The sequence below is a fragment of the Capronia epimyces genome (genome assembly GCF_000585565.1).
Source record: "Capronia epimyces CBS 606.96 chromosome Unknown aczIQ-supercont1.1, whole genome shotgun sequence".
NCBI lineage: Eukaryota > Fungi > Ascomycota > Eurotiomycetes > Chaetothyriales > Herpotrichiellaceae > Capronia > Capronia epimyces.
This window is the reverse complement of record NW_006912904.1, coordinates 25570-41778: the sequence shown is the minus strand read 5'-3', so window position 1 is coordinate 41778 and position 16209 is coordinate 25570. Positions and strand designations below refer to the sequence as shown.

The 16209-nt window shown below is 51.3% G+C and overlaps 6 protein-coding genes across 6 annotated transcripts; 2 read left to right on the top strand and 4 right to left on the bottom strand.

Annotated features, from left to right (window-relative positions):
• Positions 1 to 167: 167 nt before the first annotated feature.
• Positions 168 to 2639, bottom strand: A1O3_00014 (uncharacterized protein; the record flags this gene model as incomplete). The annotated part of the gene is made up of 1 exon (XM_007730166.1): positions 168 to 2639. One exon carries the CDS (start codon positions 2637 to 2639, stop codon positions 168 to 170), a length of 2472 nt encoding a protein of 823 aa, XP_007728356.1.
• Positions 2640 to 3305: 666 nt separating this feature from the next.
• Positions 3306 to 4832, top strand: A1O3_00013 (RuvB-like helicase 2; the record flags this gene model as incomplete). The annotated part of the gene is made up of 3 exons (XM_007730165.1): positions 3306 to 3314; positions 3367 to 3813; positions 3867 to 4832. The coding sequence occupies 3 exons, from the start codon at positions 3306 to 3308 to the stop codon at positions 4830 to 4832; spliced, it is 1422 nt and encodes a 473-aa protein (XP_007728355.1).
• A 2344-nt stretch (positions 4833 to 7176) lies between these two features.
• On the bottom strand, positions 7177 to 7725 carry A1O3_00012 (uncharacterized protein; the record flags this gene model as incomplete). Its single annotated transcript, XM_007730164.1, has 2 exons — positions 7177 to 7477; positions 7577 to 7725. The coding sequence occupies 2 exons, from the start codon at positions 7723 to 7725 to the stop codon at positions 7177 to 7179; spliced, it is 450 nt and encodes a 149-aa protein (XP_007728354.1).
• Positions 7726 to 8480: 755 nt separating this feature from the next.
• On the bottom strand, positions 8481 to 12979 carry A1O3_00011 (uncharacterized protein; the record flags this gene model as incomplete). The annotated part of the gene is made up of 2 exons (XM_007730163.1): positions 8481 to 8678; positions 8729 to 12979. The coding sequence occupies 2 exons, from the start codon at positions 12977 to 12979 to the stop codon at positions 8481 to 8483; spliced, it is 4449 nt and encodes a 1482-aa protein (XP_007728353.1).
• Positions 12980 to 13491: 512 nt separating this feature from the next.
• On the top strand, positions 13492 to 14070 carry A1O3_00010 (uncharacterized protein; the record flags this gene model as incomplete). The annotated part of the gene is made up of 2 exons (XM_007730162.1): positions 13492 to 13508; positions 13560 to 14070. The coding sequence occupies 2 exons, from the start codon at positions 13492 to 13494 to the stop codon at positions 14068 to 14070; spliced, it is 528 nt and encodes a 175-aa protein (XP_007728352.1).
• Positions 14071 to 14587: 517 nt separating this feature from the next.
• On the bottom strand, positions 14588 to 15573 carry A1O3_00009 (uncharacterized protein; the record flags this gene model as incomplete). The annotated part of the gene is made up of 3 exons (XM_007730161.1): positions 14588 to 15394; positions 15454 to 15489; positions 15544 to 15573. The coding sequence occupies 3 exons, from the start codon at positions 15571 to 15573 to the stop codon at positions 14588 to 14590; spliced, it is 873 nt and encodes a 290-aa protein (XP_007728351.1).
• Positions 15574 to 16209: the final 636 nt, after the last annotated feature.

The following is a 16209-nucleotide window of genomic DNA, read 5'->3' as shown; positions in this document are numbered from 1 at the left end:
GCACGCATAATGCTCGATAGAGTTCCATGGTCGCTGTCAGAAGCGTGTCACCTTCCTACAACAAAACCTCCCGAAAGCACAAACTCCGAAGCCAATGTCGCCCCGCTTGCTAAACGCTCCCATCAAGAAGAATAATCCATCGTCTACAACGCGGCTCGAAAAAAAGATCAGTTATCGTTTGGTTTGTTTTTGCGTTTCGCCGCCCGTGGCTGCAGATGCGGCTGCACCAACACGGTGTCCTCTGGCGTCGGCGATCCTGAACCAGAGGCATCGTCGAGCTCATCGCTGTCATTTCGTTTACGTTTGGTCGGCGGCTGCGTTCTAGCGCCTATCTTGGCTGACTTGGTACTCTTCATCCGGCCCAAGGTTCGTCCAGGCTGTTTCTGAAAACTTTCAAGTAGAATGGAAGCCTCCTTCCCAATCTCGTCCGCATCTAGCTCTTCTGGCTCTACAGTGACCTTCCCACCGCCGTCAGGCTCTTGAAGACACACGATTGTGTCCTGATTTGATCGTTCAATAACCGAAGACTTTTGCCGGGATGGCGTTGCGTTCCCCTTGTTGTTAAGGCATAATGTCGAGTGAGCTCTTCTTATGCTTGGTGACGATGTTGGAGAGCTATCCTTCCGGGACAACATCATACGCAAAGAGTCCAACTGTCCCTCAATGTCGCTGATCTTCTTTTCTGTCGTAGAACGGTATGTTGCAAGTTGACTCTCAGACTGATTTTGCAGGTCTTCGAGCCTGCGGAAGTTGACCATAACCTCGTCACATGTTGTGCGGAATTCGCATGCGAGAGATTCGTATTCCAATTTGGCTTCTGTTCTTGCCAGAGCAAGACCTTCTTCAAATGCCTTAATCGATTGTTCATTCTCAGGCGGGGGGGCGTCTACCTTCGCCATCGGCTCTGCAAGCTTCCTCTGTATCTGCATGATCTCGGCTTCGACTTTGACAAGCCCTTGTTCGAATTTAGGGAGTATTGGACTCAAAACGCCGATCATCTGGCGCACGAGAGTCTCACTAGTTAGGTTGTCGAAGCGATGAGTTTGCCACTGAATCATGTGGATATTCTTTTCGAGTCCTTTTTGTAACCTGCCTACACCAGCCTCCAGCTCACGGAGTCTGGGTTGCAGACCTGCCAGAATTTCGAGCTTCTGTAGATGTTCGGTTGAAAGCGAAGGAGCCGATAGTTGAGCTTTAGAAGCCTTTTCCACTTCCATGAGTTCATGCTGGATTTCGTCGATCCTGTCGCTCAAATCCTGGTTGATTCGTTCAATCTCTTCGGCAAGCAATCCATCGCGAGCCTTGTTTTCACGCGCAGTTTCGGAGGTGAATTTCTCAACTCTGTCATGAAGCTCCTGAAGCTGGGCACGGAGATCCTCATTGCTACTCTGCGCCAAAGAGGTCGCAAGTTCCGATTTCAGAGCGGAGACATCCGTCCGCAGCGAGTTCCAATTTCGTATCTGGCCATCCAACGATTCCTGTAACAGTTTGATGCGGTCCGTGAACCCTGTCCCTGTCTGCTGGAGCGTGGAAAACCTGTCTTTCATAGCATGGCTTTCGCTTTCGACACTTCGGATGCTGTTTTCCAAAGTCTCAAACTTGCCTTTAATGTCGGCAAGCTGAGAATATAGGGTTTCTGTCTCACGCATGTCACCAGCAACATCTTTTTGCAGCAACCCCATTTTGTCTTCGGCGTCTCCCAGTCGAGTTTGGATCTGAGTCAATTCCAGATTGGTGCTCTTCTTCATGCTTTCAAGACCATTGGAACCCTCTTCGAGTAATTTCACGTCTGCTGACAATTTCTGTGTCTGTTCTCTGACTTCGACTATCTCCTTACGAAGACTAACGTCCATCTTCGCCGAATACTCCGATTCCCGCTGTCGAGAATCTCGTAGATCTTGCTCCATTGTCTTCACGCGATCTTGTAAGCTATAGACACTCTTTTGCACTGCCTCATTTTCTTGTCTTATGGCCGGCAACCTGTCCTGCAAGCTATTAACACGCTTCCACAGTGCCTCGTTTTCGGCGGCCAAGTCTACCAGTTTGGCGGCTGCTTCCTGCGCCTCTTTATTTGTGGTAGCTTGAGAACGAAGTTCTTCCATATCCCGGCGGAGGTCGTGCAGTTGCGCGGCGTGGGATCTCGACTCCTGATTGTCTTTGGCGACAATATCGAACAAGCGGCGTGCAAGGTCGGACGTAGCTCCATTTTCGGCTTCACTGCATCTCCGCATCTCGTGCTGGGTATATTCAAAGTCCGAATCAATTTCTTTCTGCTCTTCCAAAGCTTGTTCCACGACCACTGGAAATTGAGCGAAGCACCGTTGGTAGCGTTCATACTTGGTTCGCGCAGATTGGGCTTTTGCTTGCATGAAGTCTCGTTTGCGCCTTGCGAGGCTACTGTCCACGGCGTTCGATACAAACGCAAGAAGGGCTTTCTGGAGTTCACTCGCCTCACTTCGGGCCAACCTAGGATTCTGACCATTGGAACGAGGGCTTTGCGGCGTGTTCACCTCGGAAGCTGAGCAGTCTCTCTTTGTGAAATAATCTCTTCTCTCTTGCTCGCCATGACTGGGCGCGGGAGAGGGGTCAGAAACGTTGTGAGAGGCTGTTCTAGCTCTTATGCGAGGATCGCGTGACATAGTGGGTGTATCATCGGAGATAGACCGTAACTCTGAGACGGCTTTTTGCATATCGACAGCCACGACATGCCTGTCAAGCACTGGTGAGGCTGGAAGACAGTACGCGATTGCGAGGCAGGCAAGAATCACCTGGCCTGTAAGATAGGAGACAGTGCCAGGGTATTCGGCGCGGCGGGCACACCGACTGTTTCGGTGTCATGCGTCGAGGAGTCGAGGAGTCGCTGGAGAGATATTCAATAGAACGACAGATCGCAGCTTCCGCCGAGGCGCCTCTTGTATGCTGAGAGCACCATAAAACTCGTAGGCTTGTCGTGTGCCGTAGCGAGGAACTCAGGCAAGTCGATCTATCAAGGTGTGTGTGAAGCGGTATGCACCGCATCGCTAAGGTACTTTCGCGCAGGCGGTTGCGCAGTTGCGGAGGGGCGCTTGAGTCGCAGTGCCCGGATGCTCCTCCTTCTGATTGCGGAAGGTTACGCGGGTACAATAATTCCTTGCGCGTGAGTTGGAGGTTGTCGTCGTCGCGAAGTCGGCGTGCAGGCAAGGTTGAGGTTTTTCGAGAGGAGTCTTCTCTAATTCATTCCCCCCGGATGTTCTTGAGCCTGTGATTTTGGGCTGTACCCCATACCCCCTTGAGAAGTCTTTTCGTTACGTGACCGTTCTTCCAGTATGGCGGCAGTAAGTGTCAACGATCTCGCATAGTTGACAATCAAGGACTAATTCGTCGCAGGCCATAACAACCGTGTCGGAGAGCCGTGAGGTCCGCGGACTCAACCTCATTGCCGCGCACTCCCATATTCGTGGATTGGGCGTCGACTTGGCAACATTGGAACCGCGGGCATCTTCGCAGGGTCTGATCGGGCAAGAGAAAGCGCGAAAAGCAGCGGCGGTTATTCTACAGATGGTCAAAGATGCAAAGATTGCAGGAAGGGCGGTGTTGATCGTTGGGCCACCGAGCACTGGCAAGACTGCCTTAGCCATGGGCATGGCCCAGTCCCTCGGTCCGGATGTTCCCTTCACGATGCTCGCCTCCTCCGAAATCTTTTCGCTTGAGATGTCCAAGACCGAGGCCCTGACCCAGGCCTTTCGCAAATCTATCGGAGTTAGAATCAAGGAAGAGAGTGAGATCATCGAAGGTGAAGTTGTCGAGATCCAAATTGACAGAAGTGTGTCCGGGGTAAGAATGGCCAGCCCGGGGTTTAGGTTCGCCACAACTGACTGGAACATCAGGGTAACAAACAAGGCAAGCTTACGATCAAAACTACGGATATGGAGACCGTCTACGACATGGGAACCAAAATGATTGATTCCATGACCAAAGAGAGGGTCATGGCCGGAGACGTGATATCAATCGACAAAGCATCAGGCAAGATAACCAAGCTGGGCAGATCATACACAAGATCAAGAGATTACGACGCTATGGGTGCAGATACCAAATTCGTCCAGTGTCCGGAGGGTGAACTTCAAGTCCGAAAGGAGGTGGTCCACACAGTTTCTCTCCACGAGATTGATGTCATCAACTCCAGAACGCAGGGGTTTCTTGCATTATTTTCGGGCGACACGGGTGAGATTCGAAGCGAAGTGCGCGATCAGATCAATACCAAAGTTGCCGAATGGAAGGAAGAAGGAAAGGCAGAGATCATTCCCGGTGTCCTATTCATCGATGAGGTACACATGTTGGACATTGAATGTTATTCCTACATCAACCGGGCATTGGAGGCGGACCTCGCGCCAATCGTCATCATGGCAAGCAACAGAGGCCATGCCCGCATACGTGGAACAACGTACAGCTCGCCGCATGGCCTGCCCTTGGACTTCCTCGATCGCGTTGTCATCATCAGCACTCAGCCTTATTCACAAGAAGAGATCTCTCAGATACTTGCCATCCGAGCCCAAGAGGAAGAAGTTGATCTATCAGCCGACGCCCTTACCTTACTCACAAAGATTGGTCAGGAATCAGGTCTTCGGTATGCGAGCAACATCATCACGACTTCCAGCTTGCTGAGCCAGAAACGGCGAGGAAAGGAGGTCGGCATCGAGGACGTTCAGCGGAGCTACAAGCTCTTCTATGATCCTACAAGATCGACCAAACTGGTGAACGATTTCGAGAAACAATTTATCAGTGAAGATGGGGAGGTCAGTTTTGTGCTGAATGGTACCAACGGCAGTGGCGCCGATGCGATGGACACAGCTTGAAAGATGCAACGTAACGTCAGGTATCTTTGATGTCACTCGGTCTTGCAGAGGGGGTCGATCAGGTTGCTCTGGTCACGGAAGATGCGTCATACTCGTAGGATTCGATGGATTTGGCGATCAACAATTGCCCCCGCCATCAAATTGAAGTGCTCCGACGAATCATGGCCTGATAGCCAATGTCCCACAGCGGGAAGGAAGGTTGAGCAGCATGATTCTCGCCAGGCCAGCCGACCGCCGAACAGTCCCAAACCCCCAGGGTTGACTGCTGGGTAGAATGAGCGCATCTTCCTGCAATATTCAATGTACGATAACGGAGTTTTTGCCTGTGGTGGTTGGTGGTTGGTAGTTTGGTGGTCGGATGGATGTGGGAATCAAAAAAAGAGCATGGTACCATATTATATGCGCAAACCGCACCGTCGTTTACTAGCCTCAGAGGCTTGCGTCCATTATGGTAATTTCCCGTTGCAATTTCGACCTCATCCTTACAATGTTAGTACTGGACAGCCCTAGATAATCCATATGCTGTTCGCCTCCGCCCAATTTATCCTAATTAAATGGAAGGTATTGAGTCACTAATAAGCAAAGGAGAGAATCCCCATGAACTGTGTGGGGTACCCTATACAACGAGAGACGAGGCTGGAAAAGACCACCAGCCTCGTAAGGCTTCCTCATAACTCACTTACCGTCTACGAGTAGTATGCGACACATTCATGACAGCACGCCGACATGAGATGGTCTGCCACGGCCTCATCAGCAGTAAACTCCTGTGAGATAGTATTCGATGTTACACACAATTTACTCTGTTCAGTTATCTCGGTAATCCGCAGCCCCGGCCGTCTCAGGACGTCACACATTGGACCTGTTGGATGTTGAAGAGTCCAAATCTCGGCCTCAGACACTATGGTAGTTCGTCTTTATGGCTGGATTACTCGCACTTCCACCTCTAGTCCCTATGCTCCTTTCATATCTCAGGTTTCAATCCTACTAGCCGTTTGCGCCCAAGCTACCGAAATGTTCTAACATGGACAAATCTATCACCTCCTTCCTCTTGCTACTCCGAGAGACCTGAGATTTGAACCATCACCACGATAAAGTTTCCGTGAGGGCAATCTCAAGGAATTTCCTGGACCAATTTCGACGCGCCATCGCTGACCATCAGGTCCAGTGCAATGGCTCACTTGTCACTGGCGTTTACCTTTTTCCCGCCGAGATTGTGCCTGTTAAACTTTTGGTCGATACTTGTCTTATTCGGCCGCTGGAGACCACCTTCTGGTCTGGCTCCTTTTGATTGCAACGAAAGGGGGTCTTCAATCTGGTTTCTCAATGTCGCGTAACGCGAGGTGGATCTCGGAGCAGTGAAATGCGGTCTCTTCTCACTCCCATCGGGGTTCATCACCCACTCAAACCTGGGGTAGTGCGGCAGGTTGTTCTCCCAAGGACTCCGTATATAGGTGGCACCCTCCCGGTCTTGAGGTATGCTAAGTTGACTTCGTGTCTCATTTGTGCTGGCATGAGTACCCTGCTGGCGCTTGTTGGTTGATGCACTACAAGCTTGTGTCGTTGCGATCTCGTTGTCCCCAAACACTGTAGCATGTGAGCGTTTCTTGCTCCTCTCATCTGTAGCGCTGTCCGAACCCAGCTGGAGCCTCCGGGCCTTGGAACCACTGGCGCATTGTTGAGTTGGTCCCTTTGGGGTGTCTATTGCCGTGCCACGAGTCTCATGATTTGAACGTGCTAACCTTGGCTCTGTCTGTACTGCTGGTGATTTGTCGCGGATACTGTCGAGCCCGGAGCGGCCTGATGCGGTTACAGAAGAAGATTGCTTCTGTTGAGTGGCCTTCTTTTGATGCTTCTTCTCACATTGGTGGGTTGGGCCTTCATTCCTGGCAACTTCAACTCCAGGTTGTGCATCGGCAGGACTGGTAGCCTGGTCGTTACCCATGGGAGAGTTATCTTCAGCGTGTCGCCCTGCTGACTTGCCCGTGTGATCCTTGCGAGTTGTTTTCTTCATCCCGATCTTCTGTTGCGGAACATGACTCCCCACCGTGTCTGTGTTGCTGGAATCAGTGTTGCTGGAATCAGTGTCGCTGGAATCAGTGTTGCTGGAATCAGGATCCCTCTTTGTCTCTTTAGAGGATGCAGTTGAGGCCCCAGTGCGTGTTCTCTTCGTAGACGATACATTAGATGAGGACTGCGGCGCCTGCGCAGCTGCATCCCGGTTCTCAGTGATTCTTGAAGTGCCGGCATCCTGGTCTTCCTGAGCTTTTGGCCATCCTATCGTGCTGTCTTGCATGGACAATTTGCGGGATGCGACGGTTATGACGGGAGAGTCAACTGGTTCAGACTATTTCTTGTCTTTTTCCTTCTGTGTTTCGACATCGGACCCAGTATTGCCCGAAACGGTTTGCTCTTGTGCCCGCGCACGACGTCGCTGTGCGATCTTTAGCCTCTTTCCCAAAGCCTTCATTTCGGCCGGCCTGCTCAAGACTTTCGTTGATAGGCGTGCTCGAATGCTTGCTATAGCATCTTCCTTTGTCCACGGAAAGCGAAGTCCGTAATGAATACACTGTGCCACCCACCAGGGATACGCGAGTTGCTTAATAGATCGTCCGTTCTTGGTGAAGCCAGCTTTCTTGCTTTTAAACCTTTTAGGGAAAAAGAGACGTTGCAAATCGCGAACCGGTGCACAACCAAACCAAAGGCGACTATAAGTTTGCCGAACACCTATCTCAAACCCGACCTACGTGTGGCGGAAATTCGATTCTCGCATCAGTCGGCTCATAAGGATAGCCTCCAGGGCTTCGAAGTCGACATCCTTTGCTAGGGTTTCTTGAAGGAGCTGCAACAAAGGAGATTGGTCGCAAACAATGCTGTGTCTAGTATCCCGCTCCATTCTGAACGGCTGATGGGGAAATGGTGAGTAGAATCGGTCGGTCAAGATAGGATGGAGAGAGAAGATGCTAACTGCCGGCTACCAGTCCAAGGGAAGAGGTGTGCGAAGTGAGGTAGATTTCACAACTGCCTCTGTGTGCGATGATGCTTCTGACTGCTTGACCTGCTGCGCTCTTATCTTGCTTCTTGCAGCAAAAACGGACTTCCGAGTAATGAGGATCACATCTAGATCAGGGAGCGCAGGACGGAGTGCGAAGTAGGGGAAGCGAAATTTGGAAACTTCACGGGTAATCTCTGAGTACCTGGGAGGTGATGGTCAGCTTGGTGATACAGGCTAAGGAGGCCAATCAATTAGCACGCGCAGGGATAGTAACTGAGACAATGGTAGTACAAGGATCGTGGGAGGAACACAGCGCAATTTCGCGTCGTAGGCATTTTCAGTCGCATTTGGACTTCAGCCGTTCTAGCCAGTCCACCCTACAAGCCTCACTTCAGGTACCGCGGTGACTCGTGAAGAAGGATATCTCGCGGGTAGCCAGCTAGGCCGTCCATCGATAGCTTGCTTGATCGAGACAATACGGGCGAATCGACCCTGCAAACGGCAAACTCAGCTGTCTCATACTCACACACACCAATGCTAGAGGGTACAACTATTGAATGGGGGAACTAAGCCACGCAACTGGGATCGTTTGCCCTGCCATGCCAAATTCGAAGTCCTTCCGCCTCGAGCCACCATATTCCTGCCAAAGACACAATTCAGAAAGTGACTCGTCCCGCGGAGCCCAACAATGCCGCCCTCATATCCTTTGCCTTCTTAGAAACGATTGGCATAATCTGCAGGGCTGGGTCGCTCGGATCATGCTCTGCAATTGCCATGTATAAGCTCTCGAGCTTCTGGATTAGCGAGCTCAATAAAGCCGGTGCATGTTGTGCGAGATCCGCGATTTCCGGATCCTAAAGGTTACTGATTAGCAGGGAAGCGTCTTCTAGAGTAGTTCACTTACAGAGAGGTCGACCGCATCGAAAGCAGCAGAGATCCATTCAAGCCGTCGAGCAGTATTAGTTGCGAGAGAATTACCGACCGTCACGGCAATCGAAAAGGCAATCAGAGGAGACACGTCGGTAGCCAGGTATTCGGGAGTGAAATGAATGAAGAGCTTGTCGAACAACTCCACCGGTTGGGATGATTGCAGCCATTTAATTGAACCCTCCTCATAACGGCCTTCGTTCATCAACTGAGTGATCTCTTCCAGCTCCAGTTCCTCCTTCGTCTTCGGTCGCTGAAGCGTTGGTCGGGCGATGGTCTGCGGAGAGGGTGTCGTGCGTGCGGTCGATACTTGTCGGGATGTTGCTGGTGTGCCGCCCTCACCAAGGAGAGCCAGTTGTCGACGATCCTTGAGAATCTGCCCTTGGAAAGCGACTTGAGTATCAGACATTTGCTGCAAAGTCTCTGCTGTCGCCTGAAGGACTTGGCCGAGTTTCTCCAGTCTAGTCATATCGTGTCGTCTGTCGGTCTCCAACTGGCGGATCTCATTCCTGAGTCGAGCTTCAACCTCAGACGCTGCCTTCTCAGCAGTCGATATCGCGAGGGTCTTGAAAGCGGGCACCACTTGCTTTTGTAAGATATCCGCAAGCTGCGTTTCGGTCTGCTTGGAAATCTTTTGAGATATTGTCTCTGCGATAGTTCGACTGATTTGGGGAGTTTGCAGTGCGGAATTGATGGCCAAAGGCAACTGCACACCTAATTCGCGTGGCACCAGAGAGTGAAGAGACTTCGCCACTGCATCGCCGACCTGAGTACTTACGGCCTGAACTGTAGCACTGGTCAGTGCGGGGACCATTGATTGCTGCATCTGAGCGGCGAGTATGCGAGATAAAGCCGTCTCCACGTTGTTAGTCAAAGTGGTGGAGACCAGCCGAAGCAGAGCTTCCTGGCGTGCCACAGAGGACGAATCCTGTACCATGCGATCGTTTTGAATGTTCTGATATAGAACATTGAACTCCTTGCGGAATTCTGTTGACACGACGCGTTCGACCTTCTTCAGCTCCTTGTTCAACCAGTCACCCGAAATTCCGACTGTAACTGCGTCCGACTTGTCGGCTGCCTCCGTAGCAGGAGCCCCCTCGGTAGCGAGTGCTGGGGTCGCCACATGTTCGACAGGAGCGGAAACGCTAGTATCAACAGGAAGATCGGTCGGCTGTGATACCTTTTTCAAAGGTGACGTTGTGCGTTGGGTTGCTTTACCAGGCGCGGCAGTTTCTGTGTGTTGTACAGATTTCTTCTTGCTCTTCTTACTCTCCTTTACCGTTGGAGTCTCGCCATTTGCGATATCGGTAAGAGCTTCGGTACCGTTGCTGGGGAGCTGTGAAGATGTGAATTTGAGGACATCGGGTTTCTCGGGCTGCTCAGTGTCTGCACGATCCCCGGCAGAAGTGCCTTTCTTCCCCGACTTCTTTTTTGTCGACTTGTTTGGCTGCTGCACCTCCTCAATAGGGCTCCTGCTCCGACTGCCTTCCTCGATCACGCTGCCAAGCCTTAGCTCTTTTAAGCTCACCAGTCCTTCTTTGGCCGCATCGACGGGGTGAATGACCTTGCTTTCTGAACTCCAGCCGAGATCTTCTTTGGCTATGTTGAGGCAAGTGACACCCTTCGAATGGACGACATAAAGCTCGAATAAAGGTGTTGTTACATCAATGGTCTTCTGTGCCTCCGTTGTCCTATGAACGGGCAAGAGTTCCACACTCCTCAACTCTCCTTTCCCTGCAAAGGAGATCTCACGAAACCCACTCATACAGGCGGTCGAGTCCGGTTTCGCAATTTCGGGGTCCTTGGTGGCAATTTGCTGGACATAGGCCGCCTGGGACAATGACGAGCTCAGAGAATAACGTGGTGCAGAAAGATGAATAAAGAACAGCGAGTTTCGAGTTGGATGGCCGACCACGATGATGCCACTGCTAGCATGGTAATTGACGCTGCAGATAGCATCCGTCTCATTCTCATGCGGGAAGTTCAACTCCTGAACAGCTTTCCCGAGAGCAATGTCCCAAAGCTGAAGCGTGTGGTTCTGCCTCAACCCAACAAGGACATACCGCAATGGCCCTCCTTTGATATATGGGCGCGCCTTGTCAACGAACAAAACAGATGTAGGCCAAGACTTCTCGGCCGGCGATGCTGTAGAAAGCGACAGTAAAGGTACGTCAACTACCATCCCTGCAACACGTGCTGCCGTTGCATTGGACTCGTCCGTCAGTTTACGGATATCCCAGAATCGTAGTCTGCCTGTCTTGTCCAGAGACACGATCAAGCTGTCATCCTCACTAAAAGTGAAATCTTTGCCTGCCTTTCCAGTGGATATCTGAAGTTCTCGTTCTTGGAAGAACTTTTCAACGTCGACGTGGCGATTGGAATCAGTGACACCATATCTAGAGGACATTGCAGTTGCGGGCCAAATGAGGTGAATTGATTTACCTCGGCCGATAGCAAAGAACTCAGGATGGCGGGAGCTCCTCTTGGCCCGGGTTTTCAACACACCACCCGCCGCATTCTCATCGGATGGTGGATATGGAGGGAAAATGAGACTCTCGGATTCAAGTTCGTTTTTTTCAAACAGATCATTTCCACTTTTCGAAATGGTTGCATAATATACTGCACCACTGACACCAGTTCCGAGCACAGCTTGATCGTCTGAGGGAGCGCCAGCGGCGGAAGTTGTACATAAGGCAACGTTGAAAATGCGATCATGAGAGTTCTTAAACACTTGGCGATCGCTACCGTCGTCTTGTCTGATGATCCGCAGACCGCCATTTTTCACCAGTGCGTAGGTAATGTACTTTGAGGTCGCGGCTGCAAGCGAACGATCCAGCTGGTCGAAATCCTTTTTTAGTCTTGATATTTCCATGACTCCATCATCTCTAATGTCGATGTCGGGACCGGCGGTAAGTTGCAAGGTAATCGAGACGAAGGGTTTGATTGGAAAGTTGTACACCGGGACAACTCTTGCCGCAAATTCCTTGTTCGGAGATTCTTCTGTGTCTTCCCACTCGTCCACACCCTCAGCTTGGTTATCAGGAAGCTTTTCAGCAGCAATATTCCCCTGAGCCTGCTCTTCGACGCGAGCCTGCTTGGTCACTTCACTCTTCGAGGTCTGTCTTGGGTCTCTCGGACCGGGCTGGGCCATATTGGGGGCCAATGTATCCCGGAACTCAGCTCCTTCACCAGACTTCTTCTCTTTATCTGATGCAGAGAGGGAGACCTCTCGTGAAATTGTATTTGCCTTGGTTGTGGACGGCAGTCTGGGTGTCAGGATCTTTCTTCGAGCAACGTGTTCAGGCGTAGCGAGCGTGGATCCTGCATCGGAGGGCTGGTCGTCCCCAGTCTCTACACTTGGCCGAGCAAGATCGGCACTGTTCGCCGGTACGGGTGTCCCCACTTTTGGAGTTTGTGATCGGGATGCGTGCAAGGCTTCGAAGGGATTGGTGTAGGTGAAGATGGGTTGGGTCTGGGTGGGAGGGTTATCTTCCGATCTGGGTGTTTCAAATGTGGTCGCTTTAGCACCAGGATTAGAGCCAAAAACATGAATAGGGGATGCTGTCCCGAGCTTTGCTGATTTCGGATTGGGAATTGTGACTGAGGTTTGGCGTTCTGTTCTTTCAACTGATACTGGTCGTCCGGTTGATGTATTGGTCAAATGCGACCGACTAAGTAGTTTGAGAAGAACGTCTTGCGACGCATCTCGGACACTGCCTGAAGAATGCTGATCGCCACCTCCTCCGTGATCATCAACTTTTAATGGAGATTTTGACTTCGCCCCCGCTGGGGATGGTGAAGGACTCGTGAATTTTGCAAACAGATCTGAGGCTGACACAGATGTTCCTTGGTCTGCAGGACCGCTCGCGGATGTTCCTTCAGCTTCTGGCTTGCGCTCTGAAGGTTTTGTAGAGACAGTGGCTTTCGTGTTGGCGCTGGAAGTAGACGAGGGCGAAGGACCGAAATTGAGAAGATTCAAGAGAGACTGAGCTGTGACAGCGGAGCCAGATCCACTACGATTAGCCACCTGGCTGTGGTGATACTCGTTAGCCACTGTGGAAATGGGTGGAGGCTGGCTGGCAGGCGCTGGTAGAATTGCAGCAGGCTGAGGTCGATGGCCGTTGGTGCTCGAGAGATTGGCATTATTGGGGGTTTGAGGCAGGGAGGAGGGGTCTCGAGACTTCGGCTTGAGGTTGGCAAAAAGAGCTTGCAGGTCGTTGGTTGACATTTTCAGACAGTCCAAGACGACAAGCTGATGAGGCCACTGAAATCGAAGTCGAGGAAAGACTCTGAGACGAAGTTGAGAGGCAGGGTTTTCTCCCCGTCCAGGATGTCACACCTGGAAACAGTAAAGGAGTAATGAATGGCGGCCCCAATGTGCAATACTAACCCGCAGCTGAACTAGCACTGTAATTGTGTTGATATATCATCAAACTGCGGGTGAAGTAAATGAAGCTGCGGAGGCAACTTATGACTGCTAGACTAATATCCCGGCCACCTAGGTGCCGTCCAAAAAGTTTCGCCGGATCGACATTATCACAGTATTACCAAATCACGCTGATGGTCCATTGATTGGCCACCAGCTCAAAGGCACTCCTCCTGCCATAATCACTCCATCTCTATTATCCGTACTATTACTAGTAATTAGTCTGCGACCCTTCTCGCCGCGCAAACATTCTCGACCCTCCGGTATAAACGCAAAGGCTTTGACCTGACTATCTGTGTTCTAGGATCGTTACAATGTATTGTTTGCGAAGGTGAGAGCATTGATTTCCTCTTCTCGTGGAAGTGCTGACCCTCGAACACAGTTACCTACCTCTGCTTCTCCTGCCGCTACCGCTATCACTTTCGCCCGTTCATCTCATCCTTTTACTAGTTTTGACCTACGTCCTCAACCGACCCTGTATCTATTGCTCGTTCCTACTCATCATCCTCTTTGCGAGTTCCTGTCACTGGTCCAATCGCTGTTTCGTCGACCTGAGCCAGCACGGAGAAGAGACAACCTCGATCGCCTCATGGTTTATTCCCAGGCTGTACACTGCCAGTGACAATATCGGCATAGAACGCCAGGCAAACGGTACATCCGAAGTGGCCGATTTTCTGGTGGACGTGACACGCAGCACAGTATATGGCATCGCCCATGCTCTGAAGGACTCAACAACTAGTCTGATTAATAATGCGCGTCAGAGCGTGCCACCTACCTCTGCTTTGCCGCCTTCCCCTGGCGGCGAGGCCGGCATTGGGGCTCACTGGCTTCGGTATTTGCTTGGTCGGACGGAATGGACATTGCCCTGCGTCGGAGTCAAGGTGGTGCTATGAAACTGAAGTCGAAGGCAACATGCCGGTTCAATGAGCTTTGGGTGAGCGATTTAGCATTCCACACTTCCACGCGTTAGTTCGCTCCCTCTGCATCGAGAGATCCAGCTAGACGCAGGTGCGGTACACAGGTCCCTGCGCGCACGTCTGTCAAGGAAGCTCAATAGCTTACTATCTATTCTAGTCTAGGTCAGATAGTCCGCTGTGATAGTAGATTACAGCTCAACCGCAGGCAACAAAAAACTTGTTCGTCCCACGTTTCATGCCGAAATCGACCAATATGACGTGAACTTCAACAGAAAATGCCTTCGGCCCACATTTCAAAACGCCAATTGCTGCGTCATAGTCGTCAAGCTCTTGCAGCCAAAGCCTTTTCGAAAGCTATCAGCTAATGTGGCAATAAACGCATCCCCCTGCCAAGTTCGAAAAATGACCGCGCCGAGCACATTCCCTCCACATCGATTTCAACTCGTTGCGGAGCAGGTCTTAGTATTGATCAATCAGCCGTCCTTTCGAAGCGTTACTGTATAGGCCAGTCGTCTTCGGTGATAGAGGACCAGAACACGAACACTGCAACAACACTCAGCAATGTAAACAGAGTTTCGAAGAGGGCGCCGTTGATCTTTCCGTGAGTGGGGTTGCAGATGTGGACCGATATCACATATTCGAAAATCTGCCCTATGGCGAAGAGTAGCGCAGCCGCAACCAGATAAACCATTGGTTTTGTCTCCCCGAGGACCCTTAGCACGAGTATTGATTCGAAAACGAAGAAGAAGAACATGAAGACCAAAGGCGCCAGCTGGTAAAGCACATAGAGCGCAATGTTGCGGTGGGGCGGGTGAAGCGACGAATCCCAGTATCCAGTCCAAGAGAATGCCGTGTCGAGCGCGATATATCCTGTTCCAATAAAGAGGGCCAGGGCACTTCCTCCGATCAGACCTAGCGACAATGGCGTGCCATCGTCAAGCAACTGGTACCCAACCACAGCGTTCATTAGCAATAACCAGGTCGTCGCAGTAATGGCTGCCAGGTGAACAGCTGTGAAGCCCTTGCGCACATCGTTGTCCAGTGGAAAGCCGCCCACGGTGAAGATCTCGCATATCTCGATGACAAAAAATCCAAGCAGAAACAACTGCATTTCTCGGCGACCGACTGCCGCCGCTTTCCGCTCTGTTCGCCATAGCAGGAATGCCGTTACCAGGATTGCGATACCGCAGAATAGTATGGAACCGAGGTTGGCGAGATTTCTGTTGTTACTCAGCGTGATGCCGCGAAGGATGCAGCCGCCATAGTTTTTTCCCGGAGGTTGATTGTTATTTGTGAGGATCTAGCAGCAGTTAGGGAGGAGGGCTGAAAGTAAGGTTCAGGTGTCTCGGGGAGAGGTACATTGCATATGGGAAGTGTCGAGTCGCGACAGAAGTCCTGCAAACAAGGTGTCAGTGACCTGGTGGAACGAAGAATGTTCGCATCCCGCACCTGGAATTTTCCAAATTGTGTAGACCCCATTTGTTGAACTCTTCAAGGAGCGTTGTGCTCGACCGGGATCGAATTAGGAGCTGCCCCTACAAGAACAGCGTACCCAGGCCTTTCGAGACACCATGCACGGTCGACGCGTTGAGTCTGTGTTGTACAATTGTTCGTTTGCGCGTATCAGAACTGAAAGGTTTCTCAGAGCAAGATGATCGAGAGGATGTTTGTTGGATGGTGCAAGAGAGATGTGACGTTCTGGGAATGCCTCTTGAACGAGTGGCAGGGGGTAGCAGCGGGATTGGCGAACTGCAAGCAAAAGTTGGCAGGGCAGACTGGTCGTCAAGGGCCGACAAATCAGATTGCGGCGCACAAGGTGGCAGGAAAGAAGCTTGCGGCAGGTGCAGATCACGATCAAGTCCTTCAAGTGTGCCGTGCCCAAATTTGTCCAGCGACGACGCGATGCAGCAGAAGATAGTATAGAAAGATGAGATTCAGAACCCATGAGATTGCAGACTGTTTCGTAACGTGCTACGTGCTGCACTACTACCAACATTTACTCCTACCTGGTTAGTTATGTCCATACATGTGTAGAGTAGCACCGGAGATTGAGGACTGGAGGATGGGGTCCTCTTCTCTCATTCGACGATTCTCGGTGGCGGTGCAGAATCCATT